We start from the raw sequence: 18496 nt of genomic DNA on the forward strand, positions 1-18496 counted from the left end.
CGATTTTCAACCCAAACTGGTACGGCTCTAACCCATGTCCGCACCAGCATATCCTCACCCGAAGGCAAGGATACCCCACAAATAACAGGCATAGGCTCAGGACTTCTATTTAATTTTTCCACAAAGGATGCAGATACAAAAGAATGTGATGCACCAGTATCCATTAATGCATATGCTGAGGTTTGGGCAATAGAAATCTGACCTGACACCATATCAGATGGGCCAGCTCCTTTGTCACTTTGTGTAAGCGCATAAACTCGAGGTGGAGCTCCAATTTGTTTATGTTGGTCATTTCCATTGCCCTTGGCTGGCATTCGACATCCTTAGCAAAGTGCCCTGGCTTTCCACAGTTTAAACAGACCCCGCACTAGCCCCGATGGCGGCGGTTACACTTGTTGCACAGTGGCCATTGTTCAAATTCACGTCTCGGCTGTTTGTTGTGACTAGCCATTGCCTGATTGGGAGGTCCCCCTTTTCTTTTGTTATTTCCCCCAAAAATCGGTCTTGTGCCTCTTGAATTGTTTGTTCGCTCCAAGTTCTGGCCGAACCTCGGGTTGAACCTTCCCCTTGGGCCATTCTGATTGGCCTGAAACTGTCCGGGGTTGTTGGGAGTGTACCTCCTGTCTTCGTTCTTCTGTGGATCTGGCTTGTCTGACACGGCCCAAGAATCTTGGCGAAGAGCCCGTTCCACTGCTTCAGCATACGTCTCTGGGCCAGTTCTACCAGTGCTACACACCTAGCAATGTCTCTGCGTAGGCCCTTCATAAAACTCCAGGTCTTATTCTCTTCAGTGCTCACCTGGTTCTTCGCAAACCTAGACAGTTAGTCAAATTTTCGAACGTAGTCCTGCACGCTCGATGTTCCCTTCTTCAGATTAGTGAACTCATTCACTTTGTGCTCAATCACCGCCTTACTAAAGTACTTGCCATTGAACAAGGTCAAGAACTCTAGCCATTCCATCTCGGCAACGTTATGCCCTTTCTTGGCTGCGTCCCACCAGATGCGGGCATCTTTTCTTAGCATATAGGTCGCGCAGACTACCTTCTCTCTCTCAATAGTTCCAATGAAGTCAAAGATTCTTTCCAAAATACTAATCCATTCCTCTGCCATTGAAGGGTCACTGCGCCCCTCTAATATAGGTGGATTTTGGTTGCTGAACCTTTCTGATATAGGTTTTGCTCGGGCAACTCATGGTGCTTCTACTGGCTATACAGGTTGCTCAATGATAACTCGCGGGCCAAGGTTTTGTTCTTCATTGTTTCCAGGTGGTACTTCGTAGTTCTGAGAATTGTTGGGTGGCATGGGGAGTCGTCCCAAAAAGGGTGTTAAATCTTTCAGCTTGGAGGGCATCAGCGTCCTCCTGTCTCTTTTGCCCTCTTTCTATTTGAGCTCCCTGCGTCACCACTAGCCTTTGCATTTTGTTCATCTGCTCGGCTATCTCGCGAACACTATCAACTTGGTTTAGAGCTCTAGCGGCAGGCGCGTTCTGAGCTCTATCAGCAGGTGCGGCCTGGCCTCGGCCAGCAACACCCCTTCCTCTTTGAGCTCTTGTCCTTGCCAATTGTTTGATTTCAATCAAAAGCTCTTAAGCGCATAAGGACGAGAAGTTAATATTGACACAGATAGTTAATCAACCTAATTAAGTACACCAAACATATCAAGCACAACAAGCAATCAACACTTTTTAACAAAAGTTAGCAACTTCATTTCATAACCTATACCATATACAACAACGTTTGAAGTTTGGGTTGGCAAGTCTAAGGGATTTACAAAATTAGCCCTAAAAAAAAACAGACTTGTAACCCTTCTAGACCAGTTACTAATTTCCTTAATCATACTCAAGGTAGGCAAATATTTCAAAACTAGGTGGGTTTCTAACACCTATGCAGCGCCTAACACCTAGTCGGTGTCGCTGTCAGTGGCCATATCAGGACCTCCATCTGGATCCTCCTCGAGATCTTCCTCAGTCTGGTCCATCAGCTCCTCATAAGAAATTTCCCTGTCGCTGAGTTCTTCATTAGCCACTTCCTCCACTGGCAGGTTCTCAGCTACAACTACACCAAAGTCCTACAACCTAGTCGGTTTGCAAGGTCTTTACAAAAAGTATCAACAAGACCCTCACAGCATAACCTAATCTAAGCTGTCCATCAACATATCCAGCTCTATGTCGGTATCCTCGTCAGACTGCTCGAGATCCTCATCTGGCTCTACTGAAGACTTCTGTCATGTACTGCGTACATTGCCAAATGGCACGCCAATGTCGTCATTCGTACTCGAAGTGGCAAGGAATTCTCATCGTTAAAGAGTCTATAGAAAATCGATTCTAGGCGAAGGGATCATGAGTAGTTTTCCTATCACAGGGTCACCTATCTCAGGTATATCAACCATAACCTACAATTTATAGAATTGAGGTGAATAAAAAGAAAACAACACACTAAAGGAAGAAACAGTACTTACAGTGAGTGCCGGTCTATCTTTGCGAAATGTACATGTGGGTTGTCTACAGAACCGGCTCAACTCGAGCTCTGATACCAACTGTAACGACCCGGATTTTCAAGACTCGATAATGCGGAAAAATCCCGACCCGAGTCGTTTAAAGGTACCCGAAAACGTAGGACGTTATAGATAGAACCATCAACAAATCCTATCTTGTTTTTAACAGATATAGCAAGCCGCATTGCTCGACTCCATGAAGGGTAATTGTCTTGGTCAGCGAGAAGTTGTGTGACCAAGATATTTCCGGGGTTATCTCCATGATGAAGATAGTAAGGATGTGCTGGATCTTCAAGTGGATTTTTGGAATTGGTCAGCTGAGATGATGGAGTAGTATTTGTGGATGTTGAATGAGGAGTAGGATGAACGACAGAAGAATCAGGTGATGGAGTAGTATTTGGGGAGTCATAAATCGGAGAATCAGAGAAAGGAGGAGTTCCACCAGTAGACATGGTGAAAAAAAAAAAGAAAATTGCAGAAGAAGATTGGAAGAACACAACAATCACTGGGAAAGAAGAAACGCCGATGGTTGCTGGAAATTGAGCAGCAGTCAGAGGTATAAACCAGAGGATGCCAGAGAAGACGCCAGAGAAGGATCGTATGGAAGCTCTAAGCTTCCGGCTGTGATACCATATTGCGGATGAAAGAAAGAAAGAAAAAGAATGAGAATACTATTGATCTTGAATGAAATAAAAACAAGGCTACAGAATGCCTTATATAGGCAAATACAACCAGAAGATAACAAACTCTCCTAACTAATAAAGAAACAAAATAACAGACTAATACAACCGAAATACACTAAATAAAATGATAGGAAAACCATAACAGAGTAAACCCAATAATGCCCAATATGTGCTGGACAGACGACCATGGTCTGTTACTGGATCTTTACTTGCCATAGAACCATGGCCCATAGAGTTACGATATTCAGAGGTGGAATTAACCCTGTTTGGATTTATGTTCATGAGATCCTAGTGGGATTTTGGAAAGCCTCAAACCTCCACAAAATAGCAGCTCAGGCGACAGTCATATACAATTCCCGAGAGAGCCTTGGCCTATGGTTCTAGTACCTTTCGGTTCCGAGCGGTAGTAGACATTGATAAGCCCCTGGTTGCTGGAATAACTATGAGGAGGGACAATATGGATCCTTTCCGGCTCTAGTTTAAGTATGCAGGATTGCCTAATATCTGCTTTAAATGTGGTACCATGGGCCATGAAATGAAATACTGTTTTAGACCCCCGACTTTGATCAAGAATTTTGAAGGACAATCTTCCCCCTTGTATGGAGAATGGATCAAAGCAGAAAGCTGGGAAAGGTCCCCCTTTCATTTTGCTAGACCCCGATAGTTCCTGGAGTGGGCAGCAAAAAAAAGAGGATCAAATGTCGAAAGGATCCCTTGTGACAAAAATAACAACTGTTTCACCTCCTCCTAAGAAGAGACAGACCGAGAAAAGTAATCCGACTCCAGTGCATGGAACTCTGAAGACTAAAAATCATTACCAAGGAAGAACTCCAGAGGTTCAAAGCGACAAGCAACCGCTAGGTATTCACAAATTGAGCTATCTCACTCTGGTCGATGGAATAGCCAGCGAGGAGGCGGTATCTGAAAGTGTTCCTGCACATTATACATATTTACACTAGACTGAAAAGAGTGGTGTCAATGATAACGGGTCACACAATACTCCTCTCAGTAATCCAATCCAAAATTTATCCATTTCAAGGGTAACTCAAACAGGAACAAGGAAAGAAGGGTCGTCGCTTTCCTTGCATGTGAAGTGCATGTCCACCAATATTCAAGAATCGAGTGACCCTTCATTGAGGATTGGGTCGAACAAAGAATAATGGGATAACTTCATATTTACCCATTTTTAGATATCATTAACTAAATATACCCAGCATCAATATTTAGTTAATTTATACCTGGTTTTATAGTTATATTTCCTATACTACCCTTACTCAAATACACATAATTAGCTCTTCCTCCCTTCTCAACTCCACCACCATCGATTTTCCACCGATTTATCCCTCTCCCATCGATTTCTCCACCACCATAAATTTCTCTTTCTCCCATCGATTTTCCACCACCATCTCCACTGCACTGCTGTTCATCGATTTTCCACTTCTGTTCCTCTGCCACAGCCACCCCTATTATCTGTTTGGTGAGTTCTTCTTTCTATTGAGACTAAATTTCTCTCTTCCTCCCTCCTCAATTTTTATTTTTAATTTTTTTTTTGAAGTGTATGTGTTTGTTGCAATCATACATATAAATGAACATTCATGTGTGTATACAAATTTACTGAAGTTATATGAAATTGAATATTCCATATTATACATAATTTAAAATGCCTTCTAAGTGTTTGTTAAAATTACTCAAAAAAACTGTGAATATGTTATTGCAAAAAAACTGCCACTGGGATCATTATCATTATCATGGAGAGTTTTTCTTCATTTTCATAAATTTATAGTACTAGGAGTTTGATAAAATGCCTCTATGTAAACTATAAATTTATGGTATATCTAAGTGTTGGCCACTATGTTTGTTGATCTTTGTTTATATGATTTTTGGATTTATATGTTTTTATTTTAATGCTACATTTGACTCTTTGATTTGGAATTAAATATACTGGAATAAATTCTTAAACCTCTCTGATGTTTGACATGTGTGTTGGCCATTTCTGGGATCATTATTCTTGTACCTTTTTGTCCAAAATTGTTGGTTTTATTGATTTTATATTTTCTGTAGGTTTGTACTTGACAGACCAGGTCTTGATCTAAGTAAACAACCACCTGCCGTTCGCTTGAACAAGGAATTAGATTTGATCCTGACATTAAAGTTGAAGGTCTGTAGCTTGAACTCAATGAAAGCTTTCGTTGTTTGGCATGATTGTGTTAGATATTATACTAAGGTTCTGTTAAATTAATTTAAAGTTTGTTTTTATGTAACTATTTACCTAAATGAACAACTGGGTTTGGATACAGCTGTTAAAATATTGTTTTGGTGTATTAATGAAACACTATAAATACAAAGCTCAGTAGCTCAATCCATTTATTGATCCGAGCTTTTATCAAACACTTTCTATTTTTTAAATGCTATCAGTAAAAAACATCGATCCTCTTCTTCAACTTTCCCTTGTTTCTTTTACTTTCTTGATTCTTCAATGCCTTCCGACTCTTCTCACAGTAATGCTCCAGTGGTAGAATCTTCCGTTCCTCCAATGAAAACTCCTTTGTCTGGCTTCTCTGCCCTCACTGCTCAGCTATTGTAGAATACAGAAGGTTTTGCTTCTCTTGTCTAGCTTTGGCATATGTGATTGCACATTGTAGCTAAAGATCAGACTCTCTTAACTGCCTCTCAAGGGAATCAACCTTGTCAGAGGCACCAACACCACTCTTAAGAAGGCCCAGCTCTTCATTAATCTCCATATTGGACACTTGGTTTCAGCATTTTCATCCCTACTTTTTGCTTTACATATCCTTACTTCAGAATCTGCAATAACATTTTCCATTTCATTGATTATGCAACATAGAGCATTAAGCTCTTCCTGACTACCATCTGCATAATACTTTGCATTCAGCAGCAGAAACTCAGATTCTTTCAGCTCTTTATCAAGCAATCTGACATTTTCACCCAAAGTAAAGGCTTTTGAATTGGCAAGAATTATTTTATCTTCAGCATCTCTCAATTTGGATTTTAGTTCGTTTGCCTTGTAATGACCCACTACTCTAGACTTTTGGACCATTAATGAAACTATACATACCATAACTTAATTGGAAAATACATTTGCGAAAATACCACAACTTTATTGGAAACTTGTAGAAATAAGAGTTACTTTCATAAAATAAGTAGGATATGGGATCCCATTGTCTTAAAAACAAAACATAATTTAAAGTGAAAAGGAGTTACATAGAAAGTGCGGAAAAATACATGTAAAACCATAAAAAAAAAAGTAAAACAAGACTACATCCTCGAAAATCGAACTCTCGACTCCTTGACTCCATTCAACACCGATACACATTCTCCCAAGCATCCATGAATCTTACCGCCGCTAAAGCTATTTTCCTGCACATATAAACAAAAAGGAATGAGCCTAATGCCCAGCAAGGAAATGAATCTTACCGCTGCTAAAGCTATTTTCCTGCACATATAAACAAAAAGGAATGAGCCTAATGCCCAGCAAGGAAAAATCTAACACACAGTTCATATACATAATTTCATAAGAAACATAAAAAAAACTTAACATAACACTTATATCATGCACATACTATAATGGCCATTATTACTTAGGGTCCCATAGACTAATCAAGTCATATGCCCATTAGATTAGTGGGGTCCTACTAGCTAAGTAGGTCATATGCCCATAATCTATTTGGGGCTTGATAGTCAAATGGGTCATATGCCCAAGCCTACAAACATACATATCATAACATAAGAAACATAAGATAACATATAAGACATATAACATATGCATTTCTATCCTATTTTCCTTACCAAAGTACCAGGATAAGAGGACAATGCTGGAACTTTGGAACACCCCTAAAACCATTATGAAAGAGTGAGTTTAAAGAAGAAAAGGAAATGAAAGGAATGGAAGGACTAAACCATTGAGAAACATACTTACCAAAACTTATGTGTAAGTTCTTAGATTTCCTAACCAAAATAAAGATTAAGGTTAGAGGCTGAGTAGAAGGTTATGAGAACTTAAAAGAACAAGTACAGAAATGAACTAGAGTTTTGGGTTACCTTGAAGACTTGTAAGACCAATCTATACCTCAAATTGAAATACTATAAAACCTTACTTCCCAAAGTGTTTGATAAGCTTATGATGATCAAGCTTATGATTCCCCAACCCAGGTGTTTACACTCTCACACTCACTTAGCACTTGCAGCCTCTGAACTTAGAGCAAAAGATGAATAATGGCTGGGTACTAGGTCCTATTTATAGAGTTTAGTAATGAAAGGATCTTAATTTTACTTGAATAAAAATAATAGCTTTTTAGGTGAAAATAATTTGAATAATCGTTCAGCAGAGGCTGAAGACTCGTTCAAAAAGGTGCTGGACTTATCAAGAGGTTGAATGGCTGAATGGGAAACAAATTCAAAATGTTTCAAAATATGCTGAAGGAGGCGATATATCGCCCCCTGTAGGCGATATATCGCCTGGGCCAGTATGCCCGAGGCTGTCGTGCATCGTCTCGTGTTTTCCGTATCTACGTGCTGCGATATATCGGCACACGCTGATTAATTAAACACGAAATTACACATTTTTAGCTAAGTTTGAATGGAGTAAATAACCTTGACTAAGCCCTCAACGTATTCAAAGCTGCTGAATGACCTTATAGCATTCAAACTTTTACCCTTATTAAATTTAATCCTCAAAATACTTAATCCTTAATCATCCATACATAACATGTGCTTAAAATCCTATTGGTCCTTATCTAAACCTTATAGTATAATAAATATTATCCTTAATATCAGTCATATAATCAAACCTTAGGTTAACATTAATATTCTTAAACTATAGGTTAAACTTAGAAAATCTACAAGTACTACTATGAGTGTCCAAATAATTCCCGGTCTGAACAAAAAATCCACAGTTACAAAGATAATGCTATAAATACTATAATACTACTATCTAACTAGCTAAGTAAAGTTCTTGGACTCTACATGTCTATGCAACAAGCAAGTCATTAAATTTTGCATTGCTACTTTCCAGCTTGCTCAAAGAATTTTCTTTAGCCTTCAGTTCTTCCTTGGAACCTTCAAGCTTTGATCTTAGCCGAGTAGCTGAACTTTTTCAAACTTAGCTGGAGTGTCTGCAATTGACCCAACAACTCTTTTGAAATTCCCACTGAAACCACAGCCATATTATCCGCCTCAAACAATCTTTCCCAAACCTCCTCTGTTTCATCTCCTATGCAGTATACTTCTTGTTCTGAGGAGACCAGCCTTTGATTTAGCACTTCTTCAACATGTCTTAATTCTGTTATTTTCTTTTCGAGATCCATTTCTCTTGCCAAATATTTCTCCAGCATCCTCAAATTATGTCTTTGTTGTTCAGCAGATTGCATCCTAATTTTAAGACCAATGTTGTAAATTATGAAAGTATTAGTTTAAATTTTTAGCCACTGAATGTTTGAGGTTTAAATTTTGTTGTAAAATAACATTATTATCTTCATCTTCACGATAAACATCTTTTGCATTACTTTGATTCTTCTTATTGAGTCACAAATATTATTGACACTTATTTTTGCAAAAAATGTGTTTGCCTTAAGTTGAGTGGAGTTAATGCAAAAAGTATATTGAATTGATTTTTTTTTTAATTTCTATCCAAGATAAAGGAATAAGCTCTCATGGTTTTGTTATTTTTTATTGCAGGAAATGGACAAGATAATATTATTTGTAGTTATTAACGGAAGATGGAATGCAAACAACAAATATGTTGATCATGAAGTGAAAATATTGATGGTGGAAAAGGATATTAAGTACGTGGAATTGGTAAACAAGATATACAAAGAGCTCAGATTGAATGAAAGTTTGATTTCAACAAACTTGATTTTTGATGCAAATATGGATACAAGCAAAGGAATGAAGATAGAAAGTGATGAGAATTTACAAGTTTATCTAAACTTGAACAAGACTATGGAAGAGTTGAAAAAATGTCTTCTCATTGTTGAAGTAGAACAGAGAAACCAAACCCTTTCTTTGCTAAGAGAAGCTAGCATTCCATCTGCTTTAGCAAGCAATGCAACAAATCACAGTTTGACTCTCACAGACCCAAATACGATTATTGCAAGCACTAGCAAGATGAAGAGCGCCTCAGCACAAGAATCCAACAAAATTATAGAACACGTGCAAGAAGCTCAATCACCTCTGCATGTATTGCCGAATATGGAGATTGAAGACATAAGAGTCAATTATGTTTTCAAGAATAAGATTGATCTAAAATATACACTTGCGAAAACGCCATCAAGAAACACTTTCAGTATAGAATTGAAAAATCATGTTCAGAAGCATTTTGGGCAAAATGCATAGATGACAATTGTGGCTAGTATATACGTGCAAGAAGCTCAAAAGTATCAGACTACTTTAGAGTTATAAAGTACCATAAACACCACACATGCTCCTTAAATCACAGAAATTTTGAAAATAGACAAGCAAGTGCAAAAGTCATCAGTAGTTACTTCAAAGAGAAGTTTCGTGACCCAGGATCAACCTATCGACCAAGGAAAATAATACGAGACATGAGAGATGAACATGGGGTAGGTGTAACGTACAATAAAGCATGGAGAGCAAAAGAACTTGCAGTTGATGATGTTAGAGGGTCAAATGAGGAAAGTTATGCATTGTTACCTTCATATTTGTATATGCTAAAGTTGTCCAACCCAGGAACTATCACAAGAGTATGTAAAGATGAAGAAAATAGGTATGAATAATATTTATGATTTGCATTCCTATATTCAGGGCTTTACTGTTCACAATCCATACCTTACATTTCTAGGAATTTGTTGTTTTTTTCTTTAAATTTTATAGGTTTAAATACATGTTTATTGCTTTTGGTGCTTCATTGGATGGATGGAAACACTGTAGACCAGTTATAGTGGTAGATGGAACATTTTTAAAGACAAAATATGGAGGTACACTATATGCAGCTTGTGTTAAAGATGGAGACAATCAAATTTTTCCGCTCGCCTTTGGAATTGGGGATTCAGAAAATGACAATGCATGGATATGGTTCTTTATAAGACTAAAAGAAGCAATAGGAGATCGAGAAAACTTGTGCATAGTATCTGACAGGCATAAAAGCATCAAAAATGCAGTTGAACAAGTGTATCCTGGTGTATATCATGGAGTTTTTCTTTATCATTTGAAACAAAATCTAAGGACTAAGTTTAGGGGATTACATGTGCATGCCATATTTGAAACTGCTTCAAGAGCGTACTCAGTTCAAGAATATTATTCTGCCATGGCTGAATTACAGAAAATTAGCCCTGAAATGACCAGTTATCTTTTGGAAGAAAAAACCAGAAAAATGGGCTCGACCATTCTTTCCAACGAAAAGGTATAACATTCTTACAAGTAACATTGCCGAATCTATAAATGCAGCAATTGTGCATGTGAGAGAATTTCCTATAACATTGTTAATAGAAGCTATAAGAGAGATGCTTCAAAGATGGTTTTCAACAAGAAAAGAAGCAGCAATCACCCAATTTATTGAAGTGACAAAATGGGAAAATGATGAAATGGAGATCAAACTTGATGTGGCATTTCGAATGAAGGTATGTTATTAAAGTTACGTTTATTTTCTTTTTGTTCGGCTTTTAAATTTATTTCTTAATAATTGTATTGTTTCACAGGTAGATGTAATTGATGCAATGAAATCTAGTGTCACATATGGTGATCGAGTATTTGTTGTCGACTTGGAACAACATATGTGCACATGTAATGAATTTCAACTAGAGGGAATTCCATGTGCACATGCTATTGCAACAATTGAAAGCAAGTACTTGGACAAGTACAAATTTTGCTCAAATTGGTATAAAAATTCTATTTTGAAAGAGACTTATGCAGGATCAATTAATCCTCTTCCAGATAAAGTTGATTGGAGTGTCCCAGATGAAATTAAAGAAGATAGCATGAAAGCTCCAAAATTCAAAGTAAAACAAGGACGTCCTAAGAAAAAAAGAATTCCATCAACAGGAGAATTTTCCAAGCATGTTCGAACAGTCAAGTGTGGAAATTGTGGAATATTGGGACATAATAGAAAGAATTGTAAAATCCAACCAATTCTAAAAGAAGGATAACATTGAGTTGTGAATTGCATATATATATATCATGATCATTGAGATTGATTATTGTCCTTGAGTACAATGCATTATGCATGAAAGCATGAACTGTTGTTATCTGTTGTAGTCTAAAGACTATAAAGATGCAATGTTATACATATTTGTTGCGTTGTGGACTTGTGGATAAGAATGTTTATACATTTATTAAAGTACATCTTGTTTTTTATTATATTATTATCTATTTAATTTATGAAAAATAAGAATTGATATTAGTGAGAGGTGAAATTGACAGAAAAATGTTATAAAAGATTATAGATTATCATCTAGAAATTATGACAAATTTATCGATTAATCTTATTTATTTAAGGCTTGCAGTTTAAATTTTTAGGCAAGGTGTTTAAATTTAAAGCTTAGGGGTTTAAAATTAAAGTTTAGTGGTTTAAATTTAAAACATAGTTGGTTAAATAGAGTTGGATTATAAATAAAGCTTAATGGATAAAAATTTGATACCATTTAGCCTTGTGGTTCAAAATTTGATTCTATTTAGCCATGTGGTTCAAAATTTTATACCATTTGCATTGTGGTTTAAAGTTTTAGGAAAATGGTTTACATTTAAACCTTAGTGGTTTAAATTTAAAGCTTAATGGTTTAAATTCTTAGGCTAGTGGTTTAAATTTAAAACTTAGTTATTTAAAGAGACTTGGATTATAAAAATAGCTTAATGGATAAAAAATTTAAATTTTGAGTTCAAAATTATATGTTATTTATCTCCCCGTGGCGCATGGCACCTTTAGACAATAGAGCCGCGTCGCTCAGAATGAAAGAAAAAAATGGCAATTTAAATCACTGTGCGCCTGATAAGGTCATTTTTGGATTAATATTTGTTAAGTTTTTCTATGCTTGGATGGTGTTATGATAGCATTTTTAATAGTTTTCACTAAGTTTCGTGATTCTACAACATATTTTCTATGTTGCGTTTTATGATGATTAATCTGACATTTTGATGGCAAGTGTAGTTAAAATAAAGTTTTAGGAGTATTCAAAGCTTTCAGGATTGAAATGTGGAAGTGGTGGCAACGTGGAAGCTATCTAAGATCAAGAATTGAATAAATTGGAGGTAGGCCGCGGCTCATAAAACTCAGGCCGCGACACTTTAAATGGAAATTGCACTTTCAGAATTTTTTCTTCCAGACAGGCCACTGTGCATAAAACTCAGCCCGCTGCCTATGGTGCCAGGCCGCTGCGCGTAATTTCCAAGCCGCTGCCTGAGGGACAGATTTAGGCACAGATTTTGTTCTAGGCCACGACTCACATTTTTTAGGCCGCGGCTTGCGACATCGTTTTCAGATTTTTTATTACTTTTTAATTAGAATTTAATTGAGACTATAAAGGATGATTAGGGTTAATTTGAGAGGGATCTTTATTACGGTTTTAAGAGAGAAAAAGACTGAGAGAGGGCTGAAGAGATGACTACAAGACTACACTACTTTTGTTCATCAATCTAGTTTCTTTTCTTCCCTTAATCTCTTTAATTTTAATTATAAATATGTTTGTGATTATGATTACTATTATGGAGTAGGTTCTTTTTAGGTTAAGGGTTAATTCAAAACCCAAGACATGAATTCTTGATTATTGATAATGAATATTGTTCTTTAATTTCTCTCAATATTAGATTGTTTCTATTTTTCCAATTGAATGTTATGAATCTTGTAATTTCTTGTTAGGTGGCCAACTAATTAAGGTTTTACATTGTTCAATTGTCATCTTAGAATTACTACTCATCTAATAGTTTAGGATTCTAAGTGTATGTGATAAATTACAATTGATAGTTATGTCAAAAGAATTGTTGATTGTGATGAAAAATAAAACCTAGGTTAAATGAATTATATGCTTCATTAATTTATTGCCTAGATTAACTTGTTTCCATAGGACTTAATGCTTTATCTAAGTTAAATAGATTGTATGCTTCATAGATTTATTGCTTAGATAAAAGAGTTAATTATTGAAGGCTTCGCCTTGATGACTTATAATAGGGAGACTGGGATAATTGACTGCTTCAGCGTTATCTGCGGGGTTAATAGTTTAATTGAGAAATTGGAATAATATTTATTATTAGTGATTAGGAATGATTGTTGAGGGTGGAGATTAACCTTTAACTTCTTCTTAATATCGTAATATCAATCTTTAATTGCTTTCTAGTTTATGCTATTTAATTTTGAGTTAAAAATTAAAATCCCCTTTTAAGTTTTAGTGTTAATTATTGAATAATAAAGTGAACGATAGTCCTCGTGGGTTCGACCTATGCTTGCTATTATACTGAAATAATTGGAAGTATTGAAAGAAAAATCATTGTTAAATTTGTGTGGTATACGACAGCCATCAGCGCCGCAACTCTAATTTATTTGGGCCGCGGCGCACAGTTCGTACCTTTAATAATATATATAATATATTTTTTTTGCCAATCACAACTTCTTGTCTAATTTTTTTACCAATAAAGAAATTAGGTTTAAATTTAATAATAATAAATTTAAATTTAAAGAATAGGGGTTTAAATTTAAAATGTAATGATTAAAGAGAGTATGTTTATGATTTAAGCCTAACGGATTAAACCTTAAACCTTGTGGATTAAATTTTAATGTCATTTAAGTTTAGTGGTTCATAGCTTAAGCCATTTGAGGCTTGCGGTTTAAATTTCTAGGCAAGGGGTTTTAATTTAAAGCTTAGGGGTTTAAAATTAAAGTTCAGTGGTTTAAATTTAAAGCTTAGGGGTTTAAAATTAAAGTTCAGTGGTTTAAATTTAAAACATAGTTGGTTAAAGATAGTTGGATTATAAATAGAGCTTAATAGATAAAAATTTGATACCATTTAGCCTTGTGGTTCAAAATTTGATTCCATTTAGCCATGTGGTTCAAAATTTGATGCCATTTGCATTGTGGTTTAAAGTTTTAGGAAAGTTGTTTACATTTAAACCTTAGTGGTTTAAATTTAAAAAATTGTGGTTTAAAGAAACTTGGATTATAAGTAGATCTTAATGTATAAAGATTTGATTCAATTTAGCCTTGTGGTTCAAAATTTGATGCCATTTAGCATTGGGGATCAAAATCTGATGCTATTTGGATTGTGGTTTAAAGGTTTAGGCAAGTGGTTTAAATTTAAACCTCAGTGGTTTACATTTAAACTTAGGGGTTTAAATTTAAAACATTGAGGGTAAAAGAGACTTGGATAATAGTTAGAGCTGAATGTTTAAAAATTCATAAATTGTGGTTCAAAATTTGATGTTATTTAGCCTTGTGGTTCAAAATTTGATACCATTTAGCCTAGTGGTTCAAAATTTGATGCCATTTGGTTTGTGGTTTAAATTCTTAGGCAAGTGGTTTAAATTTAAAGCAAAACAGTTTAAAATTAAAGCTTAGTGGTTTAAATAGACTTGGATCATAAATAGAGCTTAATGGATAATTTTTCTAAAATCGGGATTAAAATTTGATGCCATTTACCCCGCCGCGGCGCACAGAACCTTTAGACATTAGAGCCATGACGCTCAAAATGTAACAAAAAATGGCAATTGATGTCACTGTGCGCCGCCACTCTAATTTATTTGGGCCGCGGCGCACAGTTCATACCTTAAATAATATATAATTTTTTTTTTGCCACTAACAACTTCTGGTTTAAAATTTTTGACCAATAAAGAAATTAGGTTTAAATTTAAAGCTTAGGGTTTTAAAATTAAAGTTTAGTGGTTTAAATTTAAAAATAATTGGTTAAATAGAGTTTGATTATAAGTAGAGCTTAATGGATAAAAATTTGATACCATTTACCCTTGTGGTTCAAAATTTGATTCCATTTAGCCATTTGGTTCAAAATTTTAGGGAAGTGGTTTAAATTTAGAGCTTAGAGGTTTAAAAATAAAACATTGTGGTTTAAAGAGACTTGGATTATAAATATAGCTTAATGGATAAAAATTTATAAAATATGGATAAAAATTTGAAGCCATTTAGCCTTGGGGTTCAAAATTTAAGACATTGTTGTTTAAGGAGACTTGGATTATAAATAGAGCTTAACAGAAAAATTTATAAATTATGGTTTAAAATTTGATTCCATTTAGAGTTGTGGTTCAAAATTTGATGCAATTTAGCATTGTGGATCAAAAATTTGATGCATTTTGGATTGTGGTTTAAAGTTTTAGGCAAGTGGTTTAAATGTAAAGCTTAATGGTTTAAAATTCATAACATTGAGGGTAATAGTAATAGACTTTGATTATGAATAGAGCTGAATGGATAAAAATTCATAAATTGTGGATCAAAATTTGATGATATTTAGCCTTGTGGTTCAAAATTTGATGCCATTTGGCTTGTGGTTTAAATTCTTAGGCAAGTGGTTTAAATTTAAAGCTTAACTGTTTAAATTTAATGCTTAGTGGTTTAAAGAGACTTGGATTATAAATAGAGCTTAGTGGATAAATTTTTTTAAACTGAATTCAATATTTAATGCCATTTCACTCGCCGTGGCCCATAGAATCTTTGAAAATTAGAGCCGTGGCGCGCAGAATGTAAGAAAAAATGGCAATTTGAATTCACTGTGCGCCGCGGTGCAAAGTTCATACAATTAATAATTTATAATTTATTTATTTTTTTCCAATCACAACTTCTGGTCTAAATTTTGGACCAATAAAGAAATTGGGTCTAAATTTAATGATAATATATTTAAATTTAAAGGATAGGGGTTTAAATTTTAAACGTAATGATTAAACAGAGAATGTTTATGTTTTTAGCCTAAAGAATTAAAACTTAAACCTTGTGGATTAAATTTTGATGTCATTTAAGTTTAGTTGTTCATAGCTTAAGCCATTTAAGGCTTGTAGTTTAAATTTCTAGGCAATGGGTTTAAATTTTAAGCTTAGGGGTTTAAAATAAAAGTTTAGTGGTTTAAATTTAAAACATAGTTGGTTAAAAGAGTCTTGGATTATAAATAGAGCTTAATGGATAAAAATTTGATACATTTAGCCTTGTGGTTTAAAGTTCAAGGCAAGTGGTTTAAATTTAAACCTTAGTGGTTTACATTTAAAGCTTAGTAGTTTAAATTTAAAACATTGAGGGTAAAAGAGACTTGGATTATAAATAGAGATGAATGGATAAAAATTCATAAATTGTGGATCAAAATTTGATGATATTTAGCCTTGTGGTTCAAAATTTGATGCCATTTAGCTTAGGGGTTCAAAATTTGATGCCATTTGGTTTGTGGTTTAAACTCTTAGGGAAGTGGTTTAAATTTAAAGCTTAGCGGTTTAAATTTAAAACATTGTGGTTTAAAGAGACCTGGATTATAAATATAGCTTAATGATTAAAAATTTATAAATTATGGTTCAAAATTTGAAGCCATTTAGCCTTGGGGTTCAAAATTTAAGTCATTGTTGTTTAAAGAGACTTGGATTATAAATAGAGCTTAACAGAAAAAATTATAAATTATGGTTTAAAATTTGATTCCATTTAGAGTTGTGGTTAAAAATTTGATTCCATTTAGCCATGTGGTTAAAAATTTGATGCCTTTTGGATTGTGGTTTAAAGTTTTAGGCAAGTGGTTTAAATTTAAACCTTAGTGGTTTAAATTTAAAGCTTAATGGTTTAAAATTCATAACATTGAGGGTAAAAGAGACTTTGATTATGAATAGAGCTGAATGGATAAAAATTCATAAATTGTGGATCAAAATTTGATGATATTTAGCCTTGTGGTTCAAAATTTGATGCCATTTAGCTCAGGGGTTCAAAATTTGATGCCATTTGGTTTGTGGTTTAAATTCTTAGGCAAGTGGTTTAAATTTAAAGCTTAACATTTTAAATTTAATGCTTAGTGGTTTAAAGAGACCTGGATTATAAATAGAGCTTAGTGGATAATTTTTTTTAAACTGAATTCAATATTTAATGCCATTTCACTCGCCACGGCCCACAGAATCTTTGAAAATTAGAGCCGCGGCGCGCAGAATGTAAGAAAAAATGGCAATTCGAATTCACTGAGCGCCGTGGCTCTATTTGTTTTGGGCCACGGCGCACAGGTCATACAATTAATAGTTTATAATTTTTTTTTCCAATCACAACTTCTGGTCTAAATTTTTGACCAATAAAGAAATTACGTTTAAATTTAATAATAATATATTTAAATTTAAAGGATTGGGGTTTAAATTATAAATGTAATGATTAAACAGAGAATGTTTATGTTTTAAGCCTAAAGAATTAAAACATAAACCTTGTGGATTAAATTTTGATGTCATTTAAGTTTAGTTGTTCATAGCTTAAGCCATTTAAGGCTTGCGGTTTAAATTTATAGGAAATGTGTTTAAATTTTAAGCTTAGGGGTTTAAAATAAAAGTTTAGGGGTTTAAATTTAAAACATAGTTGGTTAAAAGAGTCTTGGATTATAAATAGAGCTTAATGGATAAAAATTTGATACCATTTAGCCTTGTGGTTTAAATTTTAAGGCAAGTGGTTTAAATTTAAAGCTTAGTGGTTTAAATCTAAAGCTTAGTGGTTTAAATTTAAAACATTGAGGGTAAAAGAGACTTGGATTATAAATAGAGCTGAATGGATAAAAATTTATAAATTGTGGATCAAAATTTGATGATATTTAGCCTTGTGGTTCAAAATTTGATGCCATTTAGCCTAGGGTTTCCAAATTTGATACCATTTGGTGTGTGGTTTAAATTCTTAGGCAAGTGGTTTAAATTTAAAGCTTAACGGTTTAAATTTAATGCTTAGTGGTTTAAAGCGACTTGGATTATAAATAGAGCTTAATTGATATATTTTGATGCCATTTGGATTGTGGTTTAAATTTTCATGAAAGAAGTTTAATTTTAAAGTTTAGGGGTTTAAATTTAAAGCTTAGTGGTTTAAATTTAAGACATTGTGGTTTAAAGAGACTTGGATTATAAATATAGCTTAATGGATAAAAATTTATAAATTATGGTTCAAAATTTGATTCCATTTAGCCATGTGGTTCAAAATTTGATGCCATATGGTCTGTGGTTTAAATTTTTTTGAAAGAGGTTTAATTTTAAAGCTTAGGGGTTTTAATTTAAAGCTTAGTGGTTTAAATTTAAAACATTGTGGTTTAAAGATACTTGTATTATAAATATAGCTTAATGGATAAAAATGTATAAACTATGGTTCAAAATTTGATTCAATTTAGCCATGTGGTTAAAAATTTGATGCCATTTGGTTTGTGGTTTAA

The 18496-nt window shown here is 34.3% G+C and overlaps 1 protein-coding gene across 1 annotated transcript; it reads left to right on the plus strand.

The window, feature by feature from the left end:
- Positions 1-9736: 9736 nt before the first annotated feature.
- Positions 9737-11296, plus strand: LOC133832149 (uncharacterized). The gene is made up of 4 exons (XM_062262530.1): positions 9737-9918; positions 10026-10495; positions 10599-10771; positions 10850-11296. The coding sequence occupies exons 1-4, from the start codon at positions 9737-9739 to the stop codon at positions 11294-11296; spliced, it is 1272 nt and encodes a 423-aa protein (XP_062118514.1).
- The last annotated feature ends 7200 nt before the right edge of the window (positions 11297-18496 follow it).

The sequence above is a fragment of the Humulus lupulus genome, chromosome 1 (assembly GCF_963169125.1).
Source record: "Humulus lupulus chromosome 1, drHumLupu1.1, whole genome shotgun sequence".
In the NCBI taxonomy this organism is placed as follows: Eukaryota; Viridiplantae; Streptophyta; class Magnoliopsida; order Rosales; family Cannabaceae; genus Humulus; species Humulus lupulus.

Coding starts and splice junctions, on each gene's coding strand:
- LOC133832149 (XM_062262530.1), top strand. CDS start 9,737: ATGAGAGATGAACATGGGGTAGGTGTAACGTACAATAAAGCATGGAGA. Junction 9,919..10,025: donor TGTAAAGATGAAGAAAATAG/GTATGAATAATA, acceptor TAAATTTTATAG/GTTTAAATACATGTTTATTG. Junction 10,772..10,849: donor ATGTGGCATTTCGAATGAAG/GTATGTTATTAA, acceptor ATTGTTTCACAG/GTAGATGTAATTGATGCAAT.